Genomic DNA, 26,858 nt, shown 5'->3' on the forward strand with positions numbered 1-26,858 from the left:
CCGCGCGTCAGAAGCCGAACGGCCACTTGTACATTTTTGGGAAGGATCGATAAGTACAGTGGAAGTCCGATTAGTTCTGTGTTATTTCTTATAGATTTCTATGACAACCAGGCTGGTAGATGCATCACCTCCCCCCCTCCCCACCTCCTTCTCCTCCTCCAGAGTGGAAAATTGTAATATACAGTCCAAATTGGTTGATCTCAAAGCGTATAGCAGAAGAAAACGATCAGCAGCACAGAGTGGAAGAGTAGGAGGGGAGGGGTTGGAATAAAGAAGCAAAGGGATACAGAAGGATTTTTTAGGGGTGGGGGGGGGGGGTGGGTGGACAAGGGGGTGCGACAGACGGCGGGAAAACTTGGGGAAGACAGGATCACAGAAAGGTGTCGGGTCGGGCTGCTGTCGACGCACACCGCCATGCAACATGAGTAACGACAGTAACGGAGTTGGGGGGCTTCGGCCCCTCTGGAACTTCAACGGTGAGTGAAAAATACTCCTTTGGATTTCTAGGAACACGGTCAGCGCTTCACGCACGCACGCACGGTGTGTAGTGGACGGCGGGTTCATTTATGATCCGCGCGTAAAAAAAAAAAAAAAAATTACGATCGCGCAAAGACGCGAAACAGGCGCTTTTTAAGGTTAATGCGATCAGGTGCTTCCAAATTATTTAGGGGGAAAAAAAATCGAACAAACAAATTAAAGGAAGAAAATAATGTAATGACAGTGCTGTTGTGTTTTGATGCTGCATGTATTCTTCATATTTTTCTACTCTTGATAGAAAGATTTACGTTTATTTTCATATATTTGGAAAGCACAACAAGAGCAGCAACTTTTCCTAGATAAGAAGGAGAAGATGAAAAAAGAGGAGACAGGAGGTGGGTGAAGGAGGAGATGACAAAATTGGAGGGAGTGAGGATGAACAGGTTTTTAGAGAATGAAACAAACAAAAAAAGCTGAAATATCTCCTCTTCTCCTCCACTTTGCCCCTCTTTCGCTTCTTTTCAATCACCGCTTCTTTTTCCTCCCCTAAAACACTTGAAAAGAGACAAAAATGCATGAGAGTGCGTCTCTGGGAGTCCAAAGTATATCATTATGACTATACAACATATAAAGATATACAACATATAAATATACATGGCATATATGTGTAAATACATTGACAATCTGCCTGAGAGCTGTTGCTGTATGCATGTCCAGAGAATGTGTATATATGAATACATGTCTGTGTTTTATAATCCTGTTGGGATGCATGAAGTAATATTTGTTTACCAAAACAAATGGATTATTTCCCAGAAGGAAAAGGGTGGAATGATTGACAGCTCTGAGTTCGAGATAAAACATCAGGGGGTTGATGGAACAGTCCCCCTCCTGTCCGTTCCCTCCGATTCCTCGCCTCTCACGCCTCCCCCCTCTTTTTTTCTTTTCGCTCTCCTAATCCTATCCCAGTTAACATCCCTCTGCTTCTGCAGAGAATACGTCTCGGCTGTGTAAAAGGCTTGTTTGTTTGTGTGGGGGGCGCGCACAGAGACGATCGTGCGTGGATGGAGGATTTTGGACTGCGGGACTGCGGTTTGCGGGGCATGTGCCTGAGTGTGTGTAGAAAAGTTTCCTTTTGCAGTAGTTTAAAGACACGCCTTCTTAATATTATTAACCACAGGTAGCATCAGATCAACCAAGGCTGGAGTCCTAAAGGAATTATTTGAGTTTTGGGGTTTTATTTTTTTTTTATTTTTGCCAGGCCCTAAGTCAGCTGCAACTGCACTTCCTTCCTTAAACTGTGACTCAGTCCTTTTAAGTGCATAGATCAGCCTGTTCTATTTCAAAGTTGCTGAAGTAACTTCTGGCGGATGTCTTTAAGGTGTGTCGCATTAACGCTGATTTTAGCTGCAGTGCAAAACATGCATGTTTTTCCAGCTGAACTGATGTATAAGCTGAGTAAAATGCAGCCTCTGGACATATGCTATATAACACACACACTGCAGCTGAGGATAACAGAGGCTGAAATTCTATCAGGGATGCACATATTTTTCCCCTTTCCGGGGATTCAAAGAAGTGCCATCTTTTGATTGGTGTGGGCTGCTGTGTGCGGTGCGATAATGCCACTCTGTCTTCCCACCCCTCTTCAGACTTTCTGCCTAAAATCCTCTCTGTTCCTGTCACCGCTCTGACAGCTTGACTGATACTGCGGACAGCTGTCACATTCCAGCGGTGAGCAAATACACCTCTGTGGTCATCTGTGACAGGTGCACTCTTCTTTTCCTATGCCTGCCTTCCCCTGTCAGGGTTTTTTTTGTTTTGTTTTTTGAATTTGTTGTTTAGTTTCATGGAGGTCAGCAGCAAAATATTAAATGGACGTTGATCACTGTCATCCTTCCGTTTTTCTTCAGCATCTTGTTTCGGTGTGGACTGTTTAGTCCTCCAGCTGTGCGAAAGCAAAGCTGCTGTCATGACGGATTTTTTTTTTTTCCTTCAAAACCAATGATGCATATCCATTATATCTACAGTGAGAAAAAAAAAGAGAAGAGGTTGGTGATCGTGACCTCCAAACACTAATGTTTGAAAGCACGTATAAGGATAAATCAAATCCAACACACCAGCTCATGTGGCATTGTAGTCAGGGGTCACCAAGTAAGTATTCCAGACCAAAGCTGCCAGCATTTCAGAGCCACACACACACACACACACACACACAACACACACAACACCACGAGCAGGTGTGTTACAACATTACAACATCTAGACCTGTGCCGGACTAACATTCAAGGCATGGACCATTCAAAATTTAAATTGCCAGCTCTTTACACAAATGCCATCATTTTTAATATGCTTAACTGTTGAATGGAAAAGGTATTTGTTCAATCAAGTCCTATTGAGAGATGTATTATTTGTGTATTCAATGTCAGACAGCTAGCTACTTCCATTACCTACAGTCTCTCCAATGGCTTATGTACGCGAGCCACTGCAACGTCAAGGTTAAGAGATGGTATGGTCCACAGTAGGGGTGTCTAAAATCGCATTACAAGCACGAATATGAGAAATATGTTGTATAATTTACAATTACGTTTAAGAAGGATATATAAATGTCTTGACCCCCCTCTCCCCGAACTGTAGCAACTCCTAAGCCAGACCTCCTCTATTTGTAGATTTATACATTTTTTACAGCCCTGCTATGACACTGGGGCCTGCGGCTATAGTTTCCATCTGACTATTCTATTCCTCTTTTTGGATATCATTGATATATTCACCTGTTGGGTCCTGACAGGACAACTGAGAGTTCAGCAGAGCTGTTGCGTGGTCTATATGATCACAGGACTGACCCCTCAGGATGACAGAAATGATACAGAAATGAATTGCATATTAATCACATATTTGTGATTAACAAACATTAGTGGTGAACTGAGTACAGAAAACACAGAAACATCCCCAAAAAAGGCTTTACAGTTTCACTGGCATCCTTTACAACCTGTACTTCTGTTGTCATCTTCTAGCCTGTAATGGCCTAATTTTTGATGATGCTGCAGCTGCCATATTGCCTGCGAGCTGGCATCAAAATGGGCACGGAGGGATACAAAGTTGGAGAGAGAGGGTAGAATGTACGGGACTTAAAAGGGGGGCTGGGGTTGTGACAAGAGACAGAGGAGGATTTCTGCCAGTAGATAGGACAGCTAGTCTGGTGGGATTAGAGCTGATTGTGCAAACACCGCAAATGTTTTTGTATATTCCCTCATCGGACATGTTGTGTTATGTTACATTACGTTGCCAGGCAACCTGTTTAATTGAATCAAATATCCTGTGAATTTAAAATATCCTGTGTCTGGTACTTACACTTGGTATGTAGCAATTCTTATATGAAGCCTGAAAATTGACGTTGCACTGCTGCACTCATTAGATTAAAAGTTTCTAATCTAGATATGGGGGATATTAGTAGCTAATAACTTCCATTGTACGCTGCCCAGACACACAGAAATATGCACTAATGGAGACAGAAATTCGTTTTTTTGTTGTTTTTTTTTGGTACTGGACTGATGAACTGTAGATAAGGTTAGCTTCAGTGGAAGTGCACCCATCACAGATCTCTGATGCGACACAGGGCAGGAAATGCAACTAAAGTCATCTCATCCTCTTCCATTAGACCTTATGTTGCTGGAATTGCGCGGATGGTAATCACAAATCAACATTTATATGGCATTAAGTGCTTCTTGTTCAAATGGCTTAAGATTACACAAAGTGCTACAAACAACTATTTACCTAGTAAGAGTTATAACCATTAGGCATTTCCAGGCTGTGGTAAAATCATTATTATGTCATAGTGCCTGACAGGACAAACATAAACCCAGTTTTTAACAATGCTGGCTCACAGCTACCGACCCTCTCCAGGGCTGGCTTGTGTTATTGTTTTGTCGGTTAAACCCGTACACAATGAAACACAGAGCCAGGGTTTTAAGATTTATACACTCTGGAGGCCATTTTGGAATGGGAACGGCTTAATGTGGATGGACTCAGGGAGGTGATGCTGAATCGGTGCATAGAATATGATACGACAACCACATTTATTATTACATTCCTTTATTTATTTACTGTTTTGGTTTTATTTAGACTCAACTTAAACTCAATTTTTTAGTCAAACGTGGTTTAACCCTCTAAATCTCCACCTAATACCTAAAAACATTTATTTTACCTAACTTTCCTTATTACCTAAGGAAAGTCTCTTGCCAGTGCTGCGTCTGCCAACAAATCTGCTGCTATGAATGATACTCACACGAGGCCCATTGTTTTTCGACACAGCACGTAACCAAAACATTCACGCACAATATCAGCTGTCTCTTTAGCTGAAGTTCAGTTTGACACATGTGGGGGAAAAAAACAGCAAAGGCAGAAGAGGAGTGGTGTGTCTGAAATGAGATGATATTTTGAAATTTCTGTTTTGGAGACAATTGGTTTTGTGCCCGGGTCCCCGATTGCTGAATTGATGATGACTCAGCTGTACGGTGGCAGCGCAGGCTGAGCTCTATACACTATCCGTTCCGTACGCCCGCCCGATGACAGCTTTGTGCTGAACATCGCGCTTGAATAATGTGTTGACTCTTTCGGTAACAGTGGGGACACACATTAGGAATGTGCCTTGGGGCGAGACCAGCGATGGGAACAAGTTGAACCAAATCTGTTGCTCTCTGAGTCAACAGTGTTGACAGATGACATTTGAAGATCCTAATTTAAAAGGATAAGTCTGGTGATTTTCTGTTTTTCTAGCACTTGTTAGGGGTTAGGGGGTCAGGGCTAGGGTTAGGGGGTTAGGTGTTAGGGTAAGGGGATTAGGGGTTAGTGTCGTCTCAAATGTAGTCTAATGCCCCCTTGTGGAGCTGGGCCAAAATAACAGGGAAGGGCAGAAAAAGGTTAAGCATATGGAGCAGAGAAAGAGGGGCTGGTGGTAGAAAGGGAGAGAAGCTCCATTACGCTGTGAAGGTGTCAAATAGAATAGCTAATGTTGCTAGCACACACACTCTTGCACACAGAGCCGTACTCACACAGGGCGCTGCTGGCGCAGCACTGTGAAGTATGGATTGGCAATGCTATGATGTGCTTGGAGGGGGGGTGCAAAACAAACACTTTTCCCTCCCTCACCCCCTTTTCTCTCTCTCTCTCTCTCACTCACACACTTTACAGTTTCAAAGTGGAACGAGAACAAACCAGTGGCTTGACCAGAGGGGGGGACAAAAAAAAAAAAATAAGAGAGGGATGTCAAGAGAAAAGGAGAGATGATCGCAGACCAAAAGAGGAATGGAGCGAGGGTGGGGGAGAGCGCAGATTCCTGATCACAGATTTATCAGACTTTCCTCTGACCCTCAGTCAGATTTTGTCTGATTGGATTTTATTGTTCCATCAGCTGAGAAGTGTAAGAGCCAGTGCTAAACAAAATCCAAGACTTTCTTCGCTGAGCCTAACCGGTTAAACTGTGGGCTGTAAAACTAAACCGAAAGAGGCTGCGAACCTGCAAAACTGCAGCGGGGTGATAAATATTTGCTGCTTTGCCATTGCTATTTGGACCCAGTGTTAATACAAAAATGTATTATTGCAGCTTTAAAACACCCTTCTTTGACAAGATTGTTCTTTAAACCAGATGTAAAATCCAATAGGCTTCCTTAATTGGCTACTTCAATCATAAGGGTGTTTATCCGTCCTAGCTATGAGTCGTAAAATGGAGAAAGCAAGAAGGTCATAAAAACTGCGTGAAAAATGTGATAGAATTGCATTTCTGGTCGAATGTGAACATCTCTTGCACTTTAAGAGATAGAGATGTTCATGGGTCTAGTCAACAAATCCATGAGCTTTAACCAGCTCAGTTATTTGACCGTTTTTGGTATAAAACTGATGGTGCATTCTTGCCCATGGCTCCTCACAGATCCCTCCTAGATCCATGCTCCTCAGAGCAGAAATGAGAGTTCTGGGATGGAGACCTGGAGGAAGCAGGAAACAGGAAACTTTCTTTCACAAAGTCTAGTTACAAGATGACGTGTAAACGCCATATTTCTGCCGTTTTACCCCGAGATCATCGCAGACTGTACAGTCCTGTTTGAGTATTTCAGACTTCTGAGCTGTGTTTTGACATTTAATAAGCTTTAAACACATAAATCAGTCCCCCCAAACTGAACTTAGTCTTTCATGAAACAACACACCCCTTGGACTCAATCCCCACGAGAAGGGCCTGAAAGCGCTTGTGGGCCGCTGTACCTTAAAAGAAATTCAGAACGGTGTGTGGGAGATGTTGGCAGCCTGTGGGATGAATGAACAAGCACTGGATCAAAGTGGCGGAAGCCAGAAGGAAAAAAATACTGCTTGGCTTACTGCTTTCTGTTGGAGGGCTTCGGATGATGGGACCTCCAGCAGAATCTCAAACTCGAGACCAGATTCTGTATCTATGTTTAAAACTGAATCACTTGGGAATCGTTCAGGGAATTGATATCTGCCACTGAAGCATAAATCAGCAAGATCCTCCTCAGTGACTACTGCCAGGATAAAAACTAACTTGAACCTGTGCCAAACAAAGTGAAAAATGAAATGAAAAATGCTCTGCATCTGTGATAAGAAGTGGCCTGAGTAGGTTTTAATGCAAAACGGATTTTGGTCCAAAACGAGCACCAACATTTACCTGTGCCGGTTAATCTACGCAAAAACACACTGCTGTTTGCGGCTTAGGCGTGTGTGTTTCCTTTGTAAAAAAGGAGTATTATCCTCTTACAATGTGGCCATATGAAGACCTTCTATCTTATAATTCTTTTACAGCAATGAATCTTGTTTTACTTTTCTGCTTTAAAATACCATTGATGTTTGGTTTTCTTGTACCGACAGAATAATAATTTGCTGGTGATTCTGAGAAAACAGGCCTTGTTTGCACTAATGGGCTTCAAGGCTTTCTGCCCACAAAATCAGCACGGAGGGCCGATAATTAGGTAGATACCACAGACTGTGTAATAATGGGACCTTTAGTAGACCGTTAGTGTGGGTTTGTGGCCCCACAGGAGCCTGTTTGCTGAAAACTTCTGCCCTCCCTGAAGACCATTTTGCATTTCTTCCGCTTCCTGACCCTTCTTTTTAAAATGTAACATGTATATTTTGCAGTCGTCCATCGAGAAAACGAGAGGATGTTCACCTCAGTGTGAAAACCCGACAAGGAGCTGTGTGGAATGAAACAGCTACAGTCGTATGATTGGATATAATGGCTGTTTGAGATGTGTGCTGGCTACTGTGTTGTACTGTAGATACACAGTAAATGTTCTAACAGTGTGCTGGCCCCAGCTGCTGGAATTCTATTCCTGTATAAATGAGTGTGTGAGATGATGCTGATGAAATCAATGGAAATGTGCCTCTCGTCTGCCTGTGTTGTATATTTTATAGAAAATCTAAGCCAATTCTTCTGAGTCCATGGGTGGGTCTTTGAGATAAAATTAAAATGTCTGTTTCATCTTTTTATTTTTGGAAAGAGACATGTTGCACAGGAAATCTACAGACGAAATGTGTAAACACCTACTGCAGGCTGATAAGGATAAGGAGAATATTGTTTTTCGATAGTGTGAGCAGCCTGTGATTAGTGTCAAACACACAGTTCTACAGAAATCAGTTGGTTCGGTCATGGGAACTCAGTTCATTTTAGCTACAGTATGAATGGATTAAGGCAGCACGGTGGAAAAGTGGTTAGTACCCTTGCCTCAGAGCAAGAAGTTCCTGGGTTTTCAACCCATCAGGGCCCTTTCTGTGTGGAGTTTCGCATGATCTCCTTCCACAGTCCAAAAACATGTATGTCAGGTTGATTGGTGACTCTAAATTGCCCATAGGAGTGAGTGTGAGTGTGTGAGGTTGTTTGTCTCTATGTGGCCCTGTGATGGACTGGGGACCTGTCCAGGGTGTACCCCTGCCTTTCACCCAGAGAGAGCTGGGATAGGCTCCAGCAGATCCCTGTGACCCTGGTTAGGAATAAGCGGGTATAGATAATGGATGGATGGATAAATGGATTAATGAAAAGTTCCTGAATAACTCCAAATTGAGGACTACATAATATATAATGAGAGTGGGACACTGAATCAGTAGCATATGTGGAAGAGAGTAACAATCACTTTCATCATATAGTACAACTGACTCAACTGTAGTACTAATTAAAGGTGCAATAACGAGTGTCCGTTGGATGAGAATGGTGGAGCAGGATGACGGCTGTGGCAGTCTGCAATTATGTTATACCGTATTTTCGGGACTGTAAGTCGCACTGGAATATGAGTCGCTTTTAGCTAAAACAGCCTAAACATCCCAAAAACATATATAAGTTGCTTCGCGTATCTAATTAGCTGTATATTATTAGCACGACAAGCCAGAGAACTAAAAAAAAAAAGCATGACTTATAGTCTGGAAAAAACGGTAATTATCAAGTTCTGCGTGTATAGCTGTGAGGGCTGTCTGGAGGGGCGATAGGAGTCGGAGAGAACTAAGGAAGTGATTGGTGATTATTATTATAAGAAACTGCCATTTTAAAGCTAGTAAGAGAAACAGGAGGTGGTTGTTCAAATTAGTATATGGAGTAAAAAACTGGCAACCCGGTGCCTAATTATAAGGTACTTTTGAGCAGCTTTTATATAGTTTACATTCTGCCTCCATTTAGAAACACATGCCACAAGCTACTATGCCTCAACACAAAAATTAATATAGCAGAAATTGTTTCTTAACAGATGGTCAGACAAGACAGAGCAGCGATAAATTATATAACAAGCGATAAAATTATATAACAAGCCCACCCTGCTGGTGACAGGGTTCTTTGTGGTTACCACCACCACTAGCTGTTATTTTTTTTTACTAATTTATGCCTGTTCTCAGTCCTTTAGGTTCAAATTTCAAGCGTTAGCCTGATGTTAATATAGTGAGTGTTTCCCACAATGCTTGTGGGTGAATGAAAAAAAGGCTTGCAGCAATGTCATTAAAAGGTTGCAAATGTTTGAAAAATGAAGCCTGTGTGCGCAGCATCTCTACAGCGTGTGTTTTCTTCCTACACTGCAATGCTATCAGAGCCTGCTCGTCCCCGTTAAATGAGTTTGCATATCAACGGTGGATAACGGCGTTGACTCAGCATTTCGTCGAAAAAAAAAAAAGCTGTATACTTAAACTGTGGCCTAAATTGAATTCACAGCTCAGACTGGCTAGAGGGCATGCATGAATTTTCAATACGCATGAAGCTTTGAAGTAGTGTTAGCAAAAACACACACACAAATATACCTGATTACCATTTTGTAGAAATGCATTAAAGCAGTTAATTTAGCTTCAGCTTGAGCATTTAATTCAAGCATTAGACTGGTTGATGTTATTCTAGCCAAAAACAAACAAACAAAAAAAAAAAAAAAACAGATCCAATCCATCGCGATGACCGGTTCCAATTCTGTTCCAAATTGGTTTTTTTTTTATTATGTAAGACTATTATTGATATTTCATTATATATTGTAACTTTGTTTGATGCTCCGTTTTCTTGCATCAGTTATTTCAAAGTTTGAATTAGATTAATTTGAACAGTAGCTGCTATAACAAAGATGATTACTGCCGTTGTATTTGCTGTATTTCTCTGTGCCTTCTAATTGATTTATTTCTGTCTTCAGGGTCATCAGTCAACCAATCAGCCGACCTGTTCTCCAACAACACATGCAACGTGTCCTCCAACGATTCAGCATCCTGCTCTCCTGTGGACGATGAAGTCGGGACAGGAAGTCCATACAAAGCTTTGGAGATGTTTTTTATCGCCCTGGTTACAGGATCACTCAGTTTTGTGACTGTCACCGGAAATATTTTAGTCATGCTCTCCATCAAAGTGAACCGCCACCTCCAGACTGTCAACAACTACTTCTTATTTTCATTAGCATGTGCGGACTTGATCATCGGCGTGTTCAGCATGAATTTGTACACGGTCTACATCATTGTTGGCTACTGGCCACTGGGGCCGGTGGTCTGTGACTTGTGGCTAGCTTTAGATTATGTTGTCTCAAATGCCTCGGTGATGAATTTATTGATCATCAGCTTCGATCGCTATTTTTGCGTGACCAAACCCCTCACCTATCCAACGAGAAGGACGACTAAGATGGCGGGCCTAATGATCGCTGCAGCATGGATCCTGTCCTTTATCCTGTGGGCTCCTGCCATCTTGTTCTGGCAGTTCATTGTTGGACAGCGAACAGTGCCACCTGGAGAGTGTTACATTCAGGTAGAGCATGTAAAAGTTTAGGCTGTCCACTGATATTGTGTTTCCCTATAGCTGTAATGTGATGTCATGCACCACACCATCATTTTGTCTCAAGTACTCATAGATTCCTTTAATAGAAAATGCACTAAGCAAAGACAGGATTTATTTCGTCTGTACAAGAGTACCTAAAAAAACAAATGACTGTTTAAACATCCTCTGACAGGTTTCTTTCTTTCCGCAGTTCCTATCTAACCCTGCGGTGACATTTGGGACGGCTATAGCAGCATTCTATCTTCCTGTCATTATTATGACAGTCCTGTACATCCACATCTCCCTGGCCTCCAGGAGCAGGGTCTCCAAACACAAACCAGAGAAGAAAGATAAGAAGGGAATCAAGTAAGAGCATCAAATAAAAGGAATTATAGCGAACCTGGTTCCTGAATGCAGATATGTAGTTTTTTTTTCATCATGTAAAGAAAAAAAATCAGTTCTTTGCTCCATTAATTTAAAAATGCTAGTGATTAAAAAAATGCCATGTTTTTCCCAGAACTCCCAGTTTGATGAAGAGTCACCTGCTAAAGCAGAACAATAACAACGAGACCAGTCCTCAGGCCAGTCCTCGCTCTACTCCCAAACTCAGTCTGGACTCAACTACCACTGCTCTGGAAGCGGTGAAGAACGGCAGAATGGATGAACCAAAACCCGTTCAGCTACAGCCTCCAGCACAGCCCAGTCCGGCACTCACACAGGTACTGCCTCAAGACATCAGTGTCCACTGGATACTTTGTACTCTGTGCTAGATGTATCTGATCGCTTTGTGTATTACCCTTCCAATGTGTAAATCCTTTTCCTAGGAGGAAAAAGAGAGCTCCAATGATTCGTCCACAGCTTTCATTCCCCCCACAGAACCAAAAGACAACACCAACAATGAGGTGATAACTGAGGTTGGTCCTTCAACTTTCTTTGTTCAGCCGTAGTTGCAAAGCTAAGGTGAGGTGAAGGTGAAGGTCAGAATTTCTAAAAAAAGCTTTTTTGGTTTTGTTACAGGTTGCAACAAATCCAAACCCAGTTGCCACAACAACAGCAAATCCCACCTTGTCTAAGAGCAGCACAACCTCCAGGTGGTCCAAGATAAAGATTGTAACAAAGCAGGCCGGGAACGAATGCATCACAGCTATAGAGATCGTCCCACCAGTGGAGGGCGCCGAGAGGCATTCGATCCCCATCAGCCGTCCTAGGACCGTGGCAAGAAAGTTTGCAAGCATTGCTAGAAGTCAAGTGAAGAGGAAAAGACAGATGGCAGCCAGAGAAAAGAAAGTACGTTATAGCCTGAGACATGGGTGTCACACCACAAAGTGTAGCATGGTCCAGATGACATCATTACTGATCACACACAGAAAACAGCTATACGGTTTCAAATGACTGTCTCTACGTTGACAACTAGCATTTCTGGTGACAGATCACCATCATCCAGACATGAATCGGTCAGTTAGTATACAATCAGCCAACCTGATGCGCATGAATTATTTGATAATGACTTTATTCTGTGTTTGTGCTAGGCTGGACCTGTTTTTTAACACTATCATTAATTTTTACATCAAACAGAATTTCCTCTTGCAGGCTCTACAGCCTTTAAAGAACCTGATGTGTTAAAACAGAAAGCCTTGTTTTTTAGAGAACTGAGACATGGGAGACCTCGCATATACAGTAATAACCTTTCCAAGTATATACTATGGAACATGAGTATTGTCCTGTATTGGTAAAATAAGTCAAATAAGTAGAAATGAAACATGAAGCAGCCTTTTATAGAGATGTTATACAGACAAACCTTTATGTAGCAAAACTCCATAGTCACCAGGATCTTGTGGAGTGAGCACAAACTACCACACTCCAGTGAATTCATGTGAGTTGCTGTGTCTAGGTTGGCTACGCTTTGCGAGCCCAGACGCTAAGGCTCAAGCTGGGGCGCCAATCTAGAGGAGGAAGCGCCAGAAGCAGAGTGAGAGGAACCGGAAATGGAGCAGGGATAACCAGAGGCAGAGTCCGAATGGGGGTCAGAGGGATACAAACAGTCAGCACAAAGCAATAAATCAAGAGGAGCAGGCGAAGCAATGTGAGGCTTCCATCCCTAATCCGCGTTCCCTCTCTGTCTCTGTAAACAAACACATAACTGTATGAATTAATAGAGGCTAGATATTTTTCAGTGAGAATTATAATCTGTCTCTTCTTAAGTCCTCAACTGTTGGCTTCTGAAACTATCCAGACCACTCAGGATATGTGCAGCAGCAAAACGGGCTTCCCAAAACACTGGAAAAAAAGAAGCAGGTTACCATCGGCCATACAGCACTAACTTATAATGGCGTTGGTGTAGATACAGCACAGAGGCCCTCAAACTTGAGAGCACTCTCCAAGAAGACATGACAGAAAGGGGGAGGACAAGGTCAGCAACCACTCCAACCATCATCAGCCCTTTCTGCATTCTGGTGCGGAAAGTGCAAAGTCTCTCACCGCAAGAAACTTCGCCCCCAAAATGACAAAAACCGTTCTGACAAAGTAAAATCAAAACAAGATTAGTCAAATCATAAATACATTAACACATCTTAAACAAATCAACAAATCAAAATCAAAGACAAACCAATGGCTGCTTGGAGATTTTCCTTTTGTAGGTTTAGCTCACGCTTCCTCTCGCTTTTCTTCCCATTCTCTACAGGTGACCAAGACTATCTTTGCCATCTTGCTGGCTTTCATCATTACCTGGACGCCGTATAACGTCATGGTGCTGATCTCAACCTTCTGCCAGTCCTGCGTCCCCGACACCGTGTGGGCTATTGGATACTGGCTGTGTTATGTCAACTCCACGATCAACCCAGCTTGTTACGCACTGTGCAACGCCACGTTCAAAAAGACGTTCAAGAACCTGCTGCTGTGCCAGTATAAAAATATAGGCACAAGATGAGATGGAAAAGGAGACTGGATGGGTGGGATGGATGGGGAAGGGGCATACCACTAAGAATCGGGGGCAGAGGAAGGCAGAGGAAATATCCCTGACAGGTGAGTGACATAGGGAAGTGTTCCTTGTGGACGACCTACTGGGGTTTATGCTGACTGAACGACGGTCAAACCTGCTGGTGCATACAGACTCAAAGTGAAATGTGAGTGTACACCAGGGATTCTTTAACTTGCCCAGCCTCCCTTATGATGCAACAAATCACAATCACAAATCACTGAGTGGAAACATGTTTTCATAGGCACAGGGAAAATAACAACAGCAGTGGCAGAACAGGCATTTATGTGAGCAGAGTAGTAGATGTTGAGGATAGAGATGATTAGAGGTACGGACTCATGAATGGGTGCATCTAACTGACAGCACTAATGACAATGTTTAACAATAGTGCATGGCCGAGGAAGGGGGCTTACTAGATAGCTGGGTGGATGTAAGGGTAGACACTGTAGCAGCCAGATCGGGGGGGTCTTTAGTGCATAGGATCCACCCATCCGTTATCTATACCCGCTTAGTCCTATTAGCCTATCCCAGCTCTCCTTGGGTGAAAGGCAGGGGCACACCCTGGACAGGTCACCAGTCCATCCCAGGGCCACATAGAGACAAACAACCTCACACACTCACACTCACTGCTATGGGCAATTTAGAGTCACCAATCAACCTGACATACATGTTTTTGGACTGTGGGAGGACTCCGGAGTACCCGCAGTAAGCTCATAGCAGCTCATTGTAAATAACATTGTGCTTCTATACATACAGCTTTACCACCTACATAAATGTAGCGGGACATTTTTGATTCCAGTTAATAAGGCGGTAAAATAAGTTTGACAACCATCGCTGTTCTGCTTTCAATGCAGTTCATTTGCATGTCATTAAAACAAAGCTGCGTGTCCTGAAAAAGCCTTTTTTTTTTTTTTACATCGCTTTACATCATTAGCCCGCATTTGGAAGCTAACTGTTTTTCTTGAAGTATGAATGAAAACAAGATGATTACTTTACACCAACGACATAGTTTTAAACCACCTTCTGACATCTTCACTGTTCTTTGAGCCTTACAAGCAGTGTAGCTGTAAATACTGCTCTGCGGGACCCAGCGGAAGAAAAACACAGCATGGGTTTATTAAAAACATTCATTCTAAATGCCCTAAGAAAGATTTGAGTTAGATCTGAAGCTATTTTCTGGTCTTGAGTTATGAGACCTGCAAATGCAGCGCTGATCCTACAGGGCTCGGCCAATCAGAGAGAAGGATCATTGATTTTCATGCATTTGTTCTGTCCAAATCCAATGTTTGCCCAGATGGTGGATTAAATAAAAGTAGAAAAGGTCTACATAATTAGGGCTGTGAGGTCCATGACTGTATGCAAATTTCATGAGAATTTATTTTCACAATAAAACCCAAATTCCAGTGGAATTATTAAGTCAGACTGCTCCTTAAAGCCTCTTTTAAATTCAAGAGGTTTGTGCACTTCGAAGACACTGAGAAAATCAATACTCTAAACTATTTTTAAAATTATTTTTTAATACGCATTAAAACACATCATATATATTTTATTTTTTACACATTTAATACATCAATACTTGGGGGGAAAAAAGGAGTGCAATGCCAGTTGTTGGTGTTTGTCTGGTGAGAACAGACAAATTCATATGGCGGGTTTCGTCCCCAGCTGCGTCGTGCTATGAAAACCTGCAGCGTGTGAACGCAGCACAACATGGAAATCTGCAGGCTGTGCCGCGTAAGAGCGCAGTGCCGTTACGCAAGACTGTATACACGTATACATTCAAACATAAACAGTTACGAATAACAGACACACATATTAACGTAGGCGCAAACACACAATATAACAGACGCAGAGCGATAATAAAAACAAATTTCCTAACCTTGTCAAGGGACTATAGCGACGTTTGTTGGAGCTGAATCTTTTTTGAATCATTTGAATCAATCATCTGAATCATTTTTAAAAAACTTGTTCCTCCCAGAACAGTGAAGTGGATAAGACTAGATTTGCGGACCTTGTTGTTGAAGCGTCCATGTGCCGTCCTGACACTTGTAACTGTCCTGATGGTTGTTTGAAAAGTTGTCAGGCTGTTTATTGTCCGCTTTTCTTTTCTTTCTTTCTTTTTTTTTTTTTTTTTTGCCCAGCCTTCCTTAGTTTTCCGCTTCCTCCCGGCTAAAGCTAACGTTAGCGTTAGCACCGGGACCTTCACCGGCGTTCAGCACCGGGTCTCAGAAGTGTCGGAACTAAAACAAACAAGAGTCCATTCCACATTTTTTTTCTGGTGGCAAGAAGCGAGTGGAGCTATTTCCTTATATATATTTTTTAGCGAGGCTAGGCTAGTTCGTGGCTAACACCATTAGCCGCCTTTGTTTACCGCCAAAACTACCGCCAAATTCAGAAACCAAAATGACTGCAAATTACACTTGTCTAAGGCTAGTGGTGGTGTTTGTTTGTTTGTTTGTTTTTCATTTTCATGTTTTGTTTTGTTTTGCCAAAAATATTATTTAATTTAAAAATGAAAGAAATTTAAAAATGTATGAGATGTTAGCCCCGCCCAAATAGTTCCAATGTAAAGTTTAGGAACTTTATGAAAGGCCTCACAAAATTCTTTCAATTTTACATTCAAAGCACAAGAAGCCCTTTTTGTCTTTTTTTGTTTGTTTGTTTTTTGGTTAAAAAAATAATAATTTAATTGAAAAATTAAATTAATATTAAAATGTGAGATATTAGCCCCGCCCACGACGACGGTTCTTAAACTTTATATTGCTTTTATGAAAGGCCTCACAATTCTTTCAATTTTAGATTCAAAGCACAAGAATCCCTTCAAAGCTATTGAAAACTACAGACAGGACTGATTGGTACTTCAGGGGCCAATTAGATTTCAGTAGGGCCCCCCCAGTGCGTGTATTTTGGACTGTCTATTGAGAAACCAGTGCGCAGTGTGTGGAAGGGCAAAGACAAGATGCCTAGAGGGTACCAGGGAGAAAAACATCAGGATTGGATGGAATTACAGAAGCAGAGGAAGGAATTAGGGAGACGAATGATGAGCTAGTAGGGCAGAAAAGTAGGGCATGGTGGGAGGAAATACAGGAATCCCATCTCTAATGCTCACACTGCAAATGCAGCAAAAAAAAAAAAAACACTTGAGCCCACAATAATTCACAATAATTAACTACATGAATGCTGTTTTTCTTGTATTTCAAAATGAGTGAACTGCGTTTTGGTTTCAAATGGTCGGAATATTGTGCAGGCTTTGGGTTTTCTTAAGGACACAGTCATTATTCGTGCCCAATGAGGATTTGCACCGGGTCCCTTTTAAACGCAGCTAACCCATCTGTGAAGTGAAACATCTACCAGTCAGCCAAAGGGCTGAAAAATCTTTCACGGCTCAGCAGGACTTGGGCTGGGCTTCTGTCTGCTTATGAGGTGACTGTCAGCTTAGCATGGCTCAGGATCCTGTCGAGGCCTAGTCAAGCAACTATTGCTCACACTAAAGAGAGAGAGAGAGAGACAGGATGCAGAAAGAAAATCATGTTCATCCACCCGGGGAATGTGGACGAATGACTAACACGGGGGACATTTATCAAACCTCACGGACTCCTCAGTGAGCGTGTCTTGTTCCCCAACGCCGACCGTTTAGAAAAGGACTATAATTCAGAATATAATCGTGCAGCTGTCACATTCTGAAAAGAGGAGATGAAGTGAATTCCAAAGAGGCGTTAGGAAGGGAAAATATTTCTCTTTATTGTCACTTGTTCCCAGTACGACAGACACCGGAGACCCCCGCAGGAAGGTTTTAGGAGCTTTGGCTAATTCATTCTGTTCCCTCCCTCCTGCAGTACCTCTTCATTTAGTCGTTATCCTTTACCACCTCGTCACATTTTCGTTCTCACTCCGCTTTTATCTCACTTTCGTCTGCTAAATCGTGGCTGTGCAAATTATGAAATGCAGATCTTTATCTTTTTGTTAGTTTTTCCCATAACCGTCTGCATTCTGCATTGTTTTCCCCCCTCATTAGGAACCGCGAGCTCGTTCCCGCTTTTTAAACTACTTCAAACTTTACATTTTATCGAGTTTGTGACAGCAATTTTTTTTCATTGTTCGTCTTCTCACAATGAGATTACAGAAATAACAACAACTTGGAAATGGCTGCTCAGTGTTGATGGGAAAGAGTGAGTAGATAGGAAAAAAAAGGGGGGGGTGGGGGGAGGATTGTACTTCATTGTTAGGACAACATCTGCAGGAAAGTGATTGGCAGGGAGAACCCCTGGTTGCTTATAGCTGACATGCTTAATTGACAAGACGTGCAAAATAAATGAATGACAGCAGCGTTTAAGGAAATTGGGCTGACCGCCTGACTGCTTTACTGACTGAAAGAATGAAAGCCTCACTAGGCACAATATTCATGTGCAAATCCATCCATTTTATTAAGCTAAATTAAAGAAAAATACCAGGCTGTAACAGAGAGGAGAAAATCAAATTCTTCTTCTTTGGTGAAACTGTCCCGAGCATAGATTCGGATCTTGGTGAAGGTGATGGGAAGAAGGAGCTGCTTGGTTGTGGTTCTGGGCAATAGCATGGTTTTAAAATCCAAACAGTGTTATCTTGGTGGACAGCAGCTTTGAGCCATTAGGTGTGTGTGTGTGTGTGGTGGTTTAGTAGTGAAGATCAGGGCAGTCTGACCCACAGGGAGCATGAAGCGCTTTGAGTCTGTGGGTGTCCAGTAGGTCTAATAAGTGTCATTGAGGTTTCACAGCGGAACAAATTGGCTCCCACTTCCAAGGAGCACTCTCCTGGATTGGTCTCTCATCCAAAACCCGGGACTCACGACTACAGGAGGAACATGACTTTGTGAGAAGTTTGAAAAAATATATATAGGTTTATTAGTGCCAAGGACGGAGGTGGGTGACATGAGCTGGAGTCACCACAGGCGAACAAACAAGCCTCTCTCTCCCCATCCATCCCTGGGTTTAAAAACACTGTGCCCAAAGAGCAGCCCCAACTGGGAAGGTCACTGTCCTTTATCCCTAAAATGCCTTAGTCCCTTCTTGTCAATGCCCCGGTAGTGTGAAACCAAAATATCTCACATACACTATCAGAACTCTGAAGTCTGTTATCTGATGATAGCTGGGAACAGGTTTTAGCTCCTAATCAGAATGTATTCTCCTTGACATGAACAACGTTGTGCCAAATTCTCCTCTTTTATTACTCGAATCCTGCGCGAACACCTGCGTACATCTACATTAGGCCTCAAAACCTTTGGTTTAATTTGGCACTTTACATGTAAACAGTTTTTAGGACCTATAACTAGCCACAATTTAATGTATAATACAAAAGTAGTAGCTGCTCACTAGTTGAAAACACACCACTGTATTGTCAAAAGTGCATAGCTGTAAATACACAACACGGTAAGATTAATTCCAAAGAGGAGTATTCTTTCAGAGTATACAAAATACTTTTACCTCCAAATGTACAGAGCATGTACTTTATAGTGATCTCAAGACATTGTGAATTGTAGTTTGTTTTACTTTTTTTGTCAGAATATTACTATTAAAAATTCAACTAAGTGGCATCAGTGACATTTTGAAAAGCAAAATTCATTTTTCATCCCTGCGTAAATATGTTTTATATTTGAAATAATGTAATATAAATGCCAAATTAAAGGAAACAACCACGTATTATGTCTTATGTAATGTTTCCTTTATGTTGGTAGCATCTGTATATGTACTGTTTATGCTTTAAATTTATACCCAAACGCTAAATATTGGGATTCTGGGTACTGTTGATTTACTCTTTTTAAACACTGAGTGCTATTACAGGTGTACGTCATCTGATGGTTTTTCATCGATTTGATTTTTTTGTCTGTATGCTGCTGTATGGCTCGATTTCTACTTTCTCTTCAACTTTTCAATGTGAAACGGTATTTAAATAGACTCATCGTTTTCAAATCTGGCAAACACAAAAAGCTACTATTACTTTTCGAATGAAATGTACTGAAAATATATGAGAAACAACTTTGTGTTGATACAGAAGTGTAATGCTATAATAAAGAAATACTGTTGAAGTATGGTATGTTGTGTGTTTTAAGGCATAAACATATAATATGATTTGATGTGACATATGATTTGCATTTATTCAAACTATGTCATGATTATTATTATTTCAGCATCAAGGTTTTGGAAACCAGAGACAGACAGGCCCCTACTGTAATCCCGTAGTCACACCGTAACCATGGCAACGCAGACGGAAACTACACACATCATTTATTCCAGTGTTGACACCATTGAATCGGAACGCAGAGATCAGAACATGAGAGCTGACCTAGATTGGGAGGAGCGGGTCGTTAAGGATCGGAGGGAAGAAACGCAGCGTGCAGCAAACACTCGCAAATCATCACGGGATAGAGAAGCAGCTGTAGTGATCGAAGCTGAGAGAAAACACAGAAACAGGACCCCCTGTCTGTGACATGAAACCTGTCTTATTACAGGACTTTTTTAAAGCCCCAAACCTGACTTCCTGTACACTGTGAGGAGCAGAATGAGCAAAGTAAAACCAAACCTCTGCCCCTCTCACACACAAGATACAACAAGCTTTTCCTCCCAGGTCTCTTAACAATCCAGCAATTAGTGTTATATTCTATATCACACCAGGCGCTCCCCATTGATTCAACTGCATATACGGTACATGCAGTTTGACATATATCAAATGTATTGAGTGAATTTTTTTTCCCCGCGGGTGAGGAGCAGACAGTAGGAGGTGATTACACATTGGCCTGTGTATTCAAATATTTACTGGATTTATGTCTGATTCGAGATAAATTACTATCTAGGTGTCAGTATCTATCTAATGAAATTGTTCAGTAGTCAAATGGGAACGTTAAAAAAAATCCCAATTGGTGGGATGTTTTTCTACCCTAGACTGGCAGGATTGATTTTTCAGAAAGTTTCACTTGCTTGTGCAGTCAGTGTGTAAACAGCCCTTTTTTTTTTTACTTTTAGTCACGTCCATTAGTCCCTTAGTGAGGAATCTGCAACACAGGCTTTTTTTTTTTTTAAATCACCAGCAAGGTCCTGCTCATTAGTAAATGAGATAAATTGTCCTTTGGGCTTCTAGCCTGTATTAGTCTGCGAACCCTGCCAGGCTTCGCCGTGGCCTTGTTGAAGAGGGACCACCTCATATACTCCAGGCATCTTCACTATTCACTTATTATGGTTCTGATCTTCTATTTTGCTCCTTTACCGCCCCTTTAAGTCCTGTTCTTACACTCTGCATGGGTTGTTGAATTGATTGTCGGTTAAATATTTTCTGAAAAAAACCCCCCAAAAAACAACTGGGGATCAAACACGTGGAAGTTTGCGGATGAGTCAGATCGTTCCTCATCATTAAAAAAAATAAAAACATAAAAGATTTCAGACGCCCCAGACTACATGTGTGGAACCTCAACCAAATGTAAATCAGTGGCTGAAATGAAAACGGCAGAAATAAAGTTGCTGCTGCAGGCAGCTGCTTATTTATTGATGAAAGCTTTCTTCTCCCACGTACATCAAAGGCAGTGACGTGCCGCTACAGTAGGTGTGTGCACGAGAAAGACTCGATGTGCAGATGGTGTATGAGTTTCACTGCGACAACGTACAGCGTACCCCTGTGCATCATCGACCCATCATTCCCACTGGTTACTGAGACCCGTCCAAGCATGTACTATAGAGAGTACTACAGGTGAACATGTCGTTATTCGACACTTCCTCTTAACAAGACTGGGAGGTATTTGGTCACAGTATTGGCAGCCTGGGGTCTATTATCGATCAAACCCTTTCAGACAAGGAATATAAAGCAACACTTGCAAGTCTAGACAGTCTAGTTTAAAAGTCTGACACACACACAAAAAAAACCAAAACACAATGTGAGAGTATGTAGTTAAACTTTAATAGGCAAAATAAAAATTGGAAATAATACCACAGCCACAAACCCACTACAGGAGAGAAAGAATAGCCGATCTAAAGTGGGGAGAAAGAAAAATCTAGAGTGAATTCTTATGCATATAACGTGAAGTCCACGTGTAGACTTCTCTTTTCGGTTTTAAGAGTCACGTTTGTTTTTGGGGCCACTGCTGGAGAGTCTTCTATGCAAACTGTACCTAGTTTGCCTTGCCTTTTCTCTTCTTTCCTGGAAAACACACACATACACACACAGATAAGCAGATATGTTACTCACAGCTAATAGGAATACGACATTCCTAGAAGATTTTGGTACATGTGGTTCTCAGTAAAATGTCTTGACAACTATCAGATGGATTGCCGTGACATTTAGCACAGACGTGAATTAACTTCTTTTGCAGAACTAAAATAGTAATAACTTAGGTGATCCTTTGACTGTTACCTCAATAGGTATGTTGCCAAAGCACAAAAAAACTAAAATATGGCTCTAAAGAGCAAAAACACATCACAGTTTGTTTTTTGTCCAGCGGTGATGTTGTCAGTCTAACCTTTAGTTTTCGTCTTTGTAGTTTCTGTTTTTGTCTTTGTCTTTCCAGGGCAAGGCTTGTTGTGAAAAACTGTCTCCTGACAATCTGCATTGTGCAGTGCCACCCTCAGCGTCCCTGTTCTGGTCCGCTGGCCGCTGCTTGGGTTACACTCTCCCCAGCTACCGAACCGATACTTACAGTCAGCTGAAAGAGAGAGATGGAACAAACAACTTCCTGTTTTACATTGAATTACATTTTCTGGTTTATTATTGTGTGTGTGTGTGTGTGTGTGTGTGTACACACGCCTTTCTATGGTTGTGTGGACACGTTTTACTTTGATGCCATTCTTGTGAGGACATTTTGGCCAGTCCTCACAACTTCAAATGGTTTTTTGATGGTTAAGACTTGGTTTTAGGGTTAGGGTTAGAATTAGGTTTAAACTAGGATTAGGGATCCCCAGACCCCCAGGTTTAGGGTCTGGGGAATGCATTATGTCTATGAGTGTCCTCACAGCTATAGTGAAACATGTCTGTGTGTGTATGTGTGTGTGTTACCTCCAAACTCTTTCTTCCAGTTGCAAGGTACTCTACACTTCATCCTCTTGGTCTGCTGGTCACATGACCCCTCTCTAAACCCCGCTCCGCAGTCCCCGTTGCTAGGGACACAGTTGCCATAGCGCCAGTCAGTGCATTCTGACCCAGACTGGGCGGGTTTGGTTTTGTCTGACAACAGAATAACAATTTATTAGGAAGTTATTTTTGATGTGCATGGTTTCAGTATTATTTCAACGTGCAATCCACCATTACGTCATCCATCTCTATAATTAATTTCTATATATTCATATTATATACTATATTATATAATATACTCATATTAGCTGCTGGTGTGAGAGTAAAACAAAATATATGTATAATAATAAAATAAAAATGAGATTTGGGCATTAATTTAGTATTTATTTTAACAAGAAAAGTTTGAAAAAGAGAAAGCAGGGAGGTAGAAAAAGAGAATCATACCTTTTTTGATTTTCCTTCCAGATACAGTTTTGATGGTGACAAGAGCGACAAACAGCAGCAACAGCAGGGCGGCCCTCATCCTACAACACACAGCCATGAGGGAAATCAACATGAAAAAGGCCGGGTATCATTGTTGACGTTTTGATCTGATCTAAGATCTGTTGATAGGATCTTCACTTTCAGGGTTTTGCTGGACTTTGTTGTCGGGGTTTAGGCCTTTCTCCAAACCAATTTATTTGGACATAAGATTAAAAAAAAAAAGGGCTAGCAGAAAGCTGTTTTTTCATTCCACAAAACTCTTTCATCTTCAAGTTAAGGCTTCAAACTTTCCAACAGGCATCATTAGCTATCATTTGCTTCGCCTCAGTAGCCTGCAGGACCAGACATCTACTGATCCACCCCAGGCCTTCCCTGTTGAGGTGATGGGATCAGTCATCCTGAAACTAACTAACCCCCCCTCCCCCTCTGAAACTTTTGTTTTAAAAAGTATGCCATAAAATCAACACACAAAAACAACGTGAGTGGACGTGATGAAAATTTTGTCTGTTATATCCTACTACATGCCCAATGTCTTCAAAATCCCAATATAATTCTGAGGGACCCGATGTCCTAATAAGAAGCTCAGAAGAATTGTGCTACAGGTTGTTTTTTTTTTCTTCTTCTTCTTCTTTTTAAGTCGGTGCAAGCAAAGCCGGTGGAGCATGGTGAAGTGGAGGTTTCTCTTTCTCACACACACACATACACACACATACACACCAGGCTGCAATTATGCGCTGCTGCTTTAATAACCTGTCCAGGGACTGGAGTTGAAACGCACCGCAACGGCATCCCTTGAGGAAACGCTTTTCCAGAATCAACCCAAGTAGCAGCAACAAATGGGAATATATATATATATATATATATATATATATATATATATTATGGCAATAAAGCTTACATCATCATAAAGACCAAGAGGAATGTTATGTATAGCTATATACTATATAATTATATTGTTAACCTGTTGCAGATTTAATTTTAAAAGGATAGAAGTGTTTTTAAATTCACTTCACATCCTTCGAATTCACTTTTTTGAGTAAGTGCCATTGGCCAGGCACTAAAGCATTTAACTGTGTCGGCAGGAGCAGTCGGGCGTAAAGATTTATTGGTCTAAGTCATATGAAATTACTCAGATATGCCTTAATTAGCAAAAGCAACAGCACCCGCTGCCCAGTCACACACAGCGGTTAAATGCCAGGCTTTGATTTTAGAATTACACAATAATAATGGGAAAAAAAAATGGCCAGACAGGAGATGTAGCTTCCTCTGTGTCTGTGTCTTGTCACTGCAATACAGAAGTCACACCAGAAAGAAAGAAAGCACCGCCTCGAGTGACTCTCTCCTCTCTGCTCCAAATAGCTCCGTCAGTGCCTAGAGGTCCATCTGCCATAAGACATAACGGGGGAAAAATGTGGAAAGTGGAATGAGTGAATCAGAGAGAGGAAAGGAACAAATGAGCAAAGTCCTAGTGGCCCTTTAGGAGTTAAGGAGTCTGATTTTTTTTTTGTAACTCCACTGGAATCATCAGGACAGAAAAAAAGAATCACTGATAAATTATATCTAAAGTTTGATATGTGATGGGTCCAGGAAATAACTATGTACTCTCAGTTGGTATGTTGGCATGGTGCACAGCGGTTTCCATGGATACCATGGCACTACAGTCCGATGCTGCCTTTGCTGTATAAAAAGAGGTGCTGGCATCAGCGTTCCAGAAATCCAGTGAGTAGAAGTAGGATCTCAATAAATAACCTTTAATTTGAACTTCTCCAAAGCTGGTATTTGAGAAGAGACACTGTTTTTATCTGACAGGAGCCAAAAATACACACAAACATTTGTGCGAACACGACACCTCATCATAAAAGGGTGATTTGGATTCTTTTTTCATCTGAAAAGACCACTTTTGCTCCCCAGCCACCGAACTTTGGAACCTGGGCTCTGGAGTCCGTAATTAGGGATTTTGAAAAGCAGCCGAGTGGAAATGTCTTCTCACTGGGCCCTGTGTGACCTACTAACTACACCGATGAGACAACAGGGAGAGACAGGAGGGAGGGAGTGGGGGGGGGTTAGTACAGGTTTTGTGCTGGACCAATATGGGCTGTTACGGCCTGTGAGGAGAACAATGCAGCAGCATCTGGAACGGGCTCGATATTTGCAACGGGACTCCAATCGCATCAGCCCTGGTAATTTAATTTACTGAGGCAATACCCGCTGGGACTCTCGAGTTTTTTCTCCTAGCAGCCACTTCTCTCTGATGTGGGAAGCTCGGATCCACCATGAGTCGACGCTTCCTCCAGATGTTGGGCAAAAGAAGTGGGCGACTTAGGCCAGGTCAGCATGTTTTCCGCACAGACAGGAGGGGGGATATGGGGTAGTTTTATTTTGCCTCTAAGGCCGTGTAGGTAAATGGGCATAAATGTGGAGGAAGGTTTCAAATTATTATGATAAAACCAAATAAAGACCTGGTTCCCCTGAGGGGTGAGGCCTCTATGTGAGAATTGGAAGTAGTCCTCTTAAATGTAATTCACAGTTGACTGGTTCATAAATATTCACTTTGGCGGCCGGGGGGGGTAGTAATTGCTACATTGCTCTCCACTCCGTCTTTCGGATGCTGCTGAACCTTCCTCCCATGTGGCTGCCCTCTCTCACACACTCACACACACACACACACACACACACACAGAGAGAGAGAGAGAGAGAGAGAGAGAGAGGAAATGTTCCACATACTTACACACCACAGCTACTTGTATCAGCAAGCAGGAAGCAAAAAAAAAAAAAGTGCTTTCAAACCGTAAAATATACTACAACAGCGCAGTTAATGCTGCGCCTGCACACCAACGGGTGTCCGGATTTCCATGCCCCCCGTCCGACAGTATAAGCACAACACGGTCACACAACCACACACAAAAAAAAAGCAATGTAGTTTATCAAAAAGCTGTCCTTGCAAGTATTTCAAAGTTAAAACGCAGGGGGTGGGGAGAGGCTGGGATCTGACAAAGATTCACAAAACCCAAGTAAAAAGAGCTTGGAGAAACAGGGTACAGTACTGCTTTATCCATCAATCCATCCATTAAACAGAGTAAACTGCTCAAACCTATAGTTTTATGCATTAAATACACCACATTTAATTGATGTACTGAATGACTTCAGGAAAAAAGTGTATTTGAGTAGTAGCAGAGGAAAAGAGTGTTGATCTAACATTTGGAAGAAAGAAAAAACTTAATGAAGATGCTCCAACAATTATCTTTTAGCTCTATAAAAGCACAAAGCAAATAAACTTTAAGGAATTCCGAAAAACCTCATGTAAAGAAGGAGCTGAAATGCAGAGAGCACTTACTTGTTTAGCAGTTGTCGGAAGAGTCACTGGGGAAAAAAAAGTTGTGGCTCACTCTTGTTTCCCTCCTGCCCACCCAGCCCCTTTGTCTGCCAAACCAGTTCATTCTGGTTGCTTTAGCCCCACTGACCCCACACCCTGGAAAAACACACACTCACTATCAACCACACACACACACAATTCACTGAGACAAAAGAAGTGACTCACAGGAGTCCACAGATGTAGGCACAGACCTGTGTAGTCCGCCAGGGCAAGAAAGCCACATATCTTCATCTCATTGCTTATGTGCTTAACGCTGTTTAAATCACTTTTAC

At 41.9% G+C, this 26,858-nt stretch overlaps 2 protein-coding genes across 2 annotated transcripts; one reads left to right on the top strand and one right to left on the bottom strand.

Annotated features, from left to right (window-relative positions):
* The first annotated feature begins 372 nt into the window (after window positions 1-372).
* Window positions 373-13,658, top strand: chrm4a (cholinergic receptor, muscarinic 4a). The gene is made up of 7 exons (XM_026301700.1): window positions 373-476; window positions 10,125-10,723; window positions 10,944-11,098; window positions 11,250-11,451; window positions 11,557-11,646; window positions 11,750-12,019; window positions 13,413-13,658. Exons 1-7 carry the CDS (start codon window positions 422-424, stop codon window positions 13,656-13,658), a joined length of 1,617 nt encoding a protein of 538 aa, XP_026157485.1. The 5' UTR covers window positions 373-421.
* Window positions 13,659-21,601: 7,943 nt separating this feature from the next.
* LOC113127270 (midkine-B-like) lies at window positions 21,602-26,631 on the bottom strand. The gene is made up of 5 exons (XM_026301701.1): window positions 26,548-26,631; window positions 23,175-23,254; window positions 22,716-22,883; window positions 22,183-22,365; window positions 21,602-21,863 (listed from the first exon to the last, which is right to left on the bottom strand). Exons 2-5 carry the CDS (start codon window positions 23,251-23,253, stop codon window positions 21,835-21,837), a joined length of 459 nt encoding a protein of 152 aa, XP_026157486.1. The 5' UTR covers window position 23,254; window positions 26,548-26,631; the 3' UTR covers window positions 21,602-21,834.
* Between the last annotated feature and the right edge of the window lie 227 nt (window positions 26,632-26,858).

Source organism: Mastacembelus armatus, chromosome 2 (genome assembly GCF_900324485.2).
Source record: "Mastacembelus armatus chromosome 2, fMasArm1.2, whole genome shotgun sequence".
Lineage (NCBI taxonomy): Eukaryota > Metazoa > Chordata > Actinopteri > Synbranchiformes > Mastacembelidae > Mastacembelus > Mastacembelus armatus.

Coding starts and splice junctions, on each gene's coding strand:
- chrm4a (XM_026301700.1), top strand. CDS start 422: ATGAGTAACGACAGTAACGGAGTTGGGGGGCTTCGGCCCCTCTGGAAC. Junction 11,647..11,749: donor ACAATGAGGTGATAACTGAG/GTTGGTCCTTCA, acceptor GTTTTGTTACAG/GTTGCAACAAATCCAAACCC. Junction 12,020..13,412: donor TGGCAGCCAGAGAAAAGAAA/GTACGTTATAGC, acceptor CATTCTCTACAG/GTGACCAAGACTATCTTTGC.
- LOC113127270 (XM_026301701.1), bottom strand. CDS start 23,253: ATGAGGGCCGCCCTGCTGTTGCTGCTGTTTGTCGCTCTTGTCACCATC. Junction 22,884..23,174: donor TGGAAGGAAAATCAAAAAAG/GTATGATTCTCT, acceptor TTCTGTTGTCAG/ACAAAACCAAACCCGCCCAG. Junction 21,864..22,182: donor TACAAAGACGAAAACTAAAG/GTTAGACTGACA, acceptor TGTGTTTTCCAG/GAAAGAAGAGAAAAGGCAAG.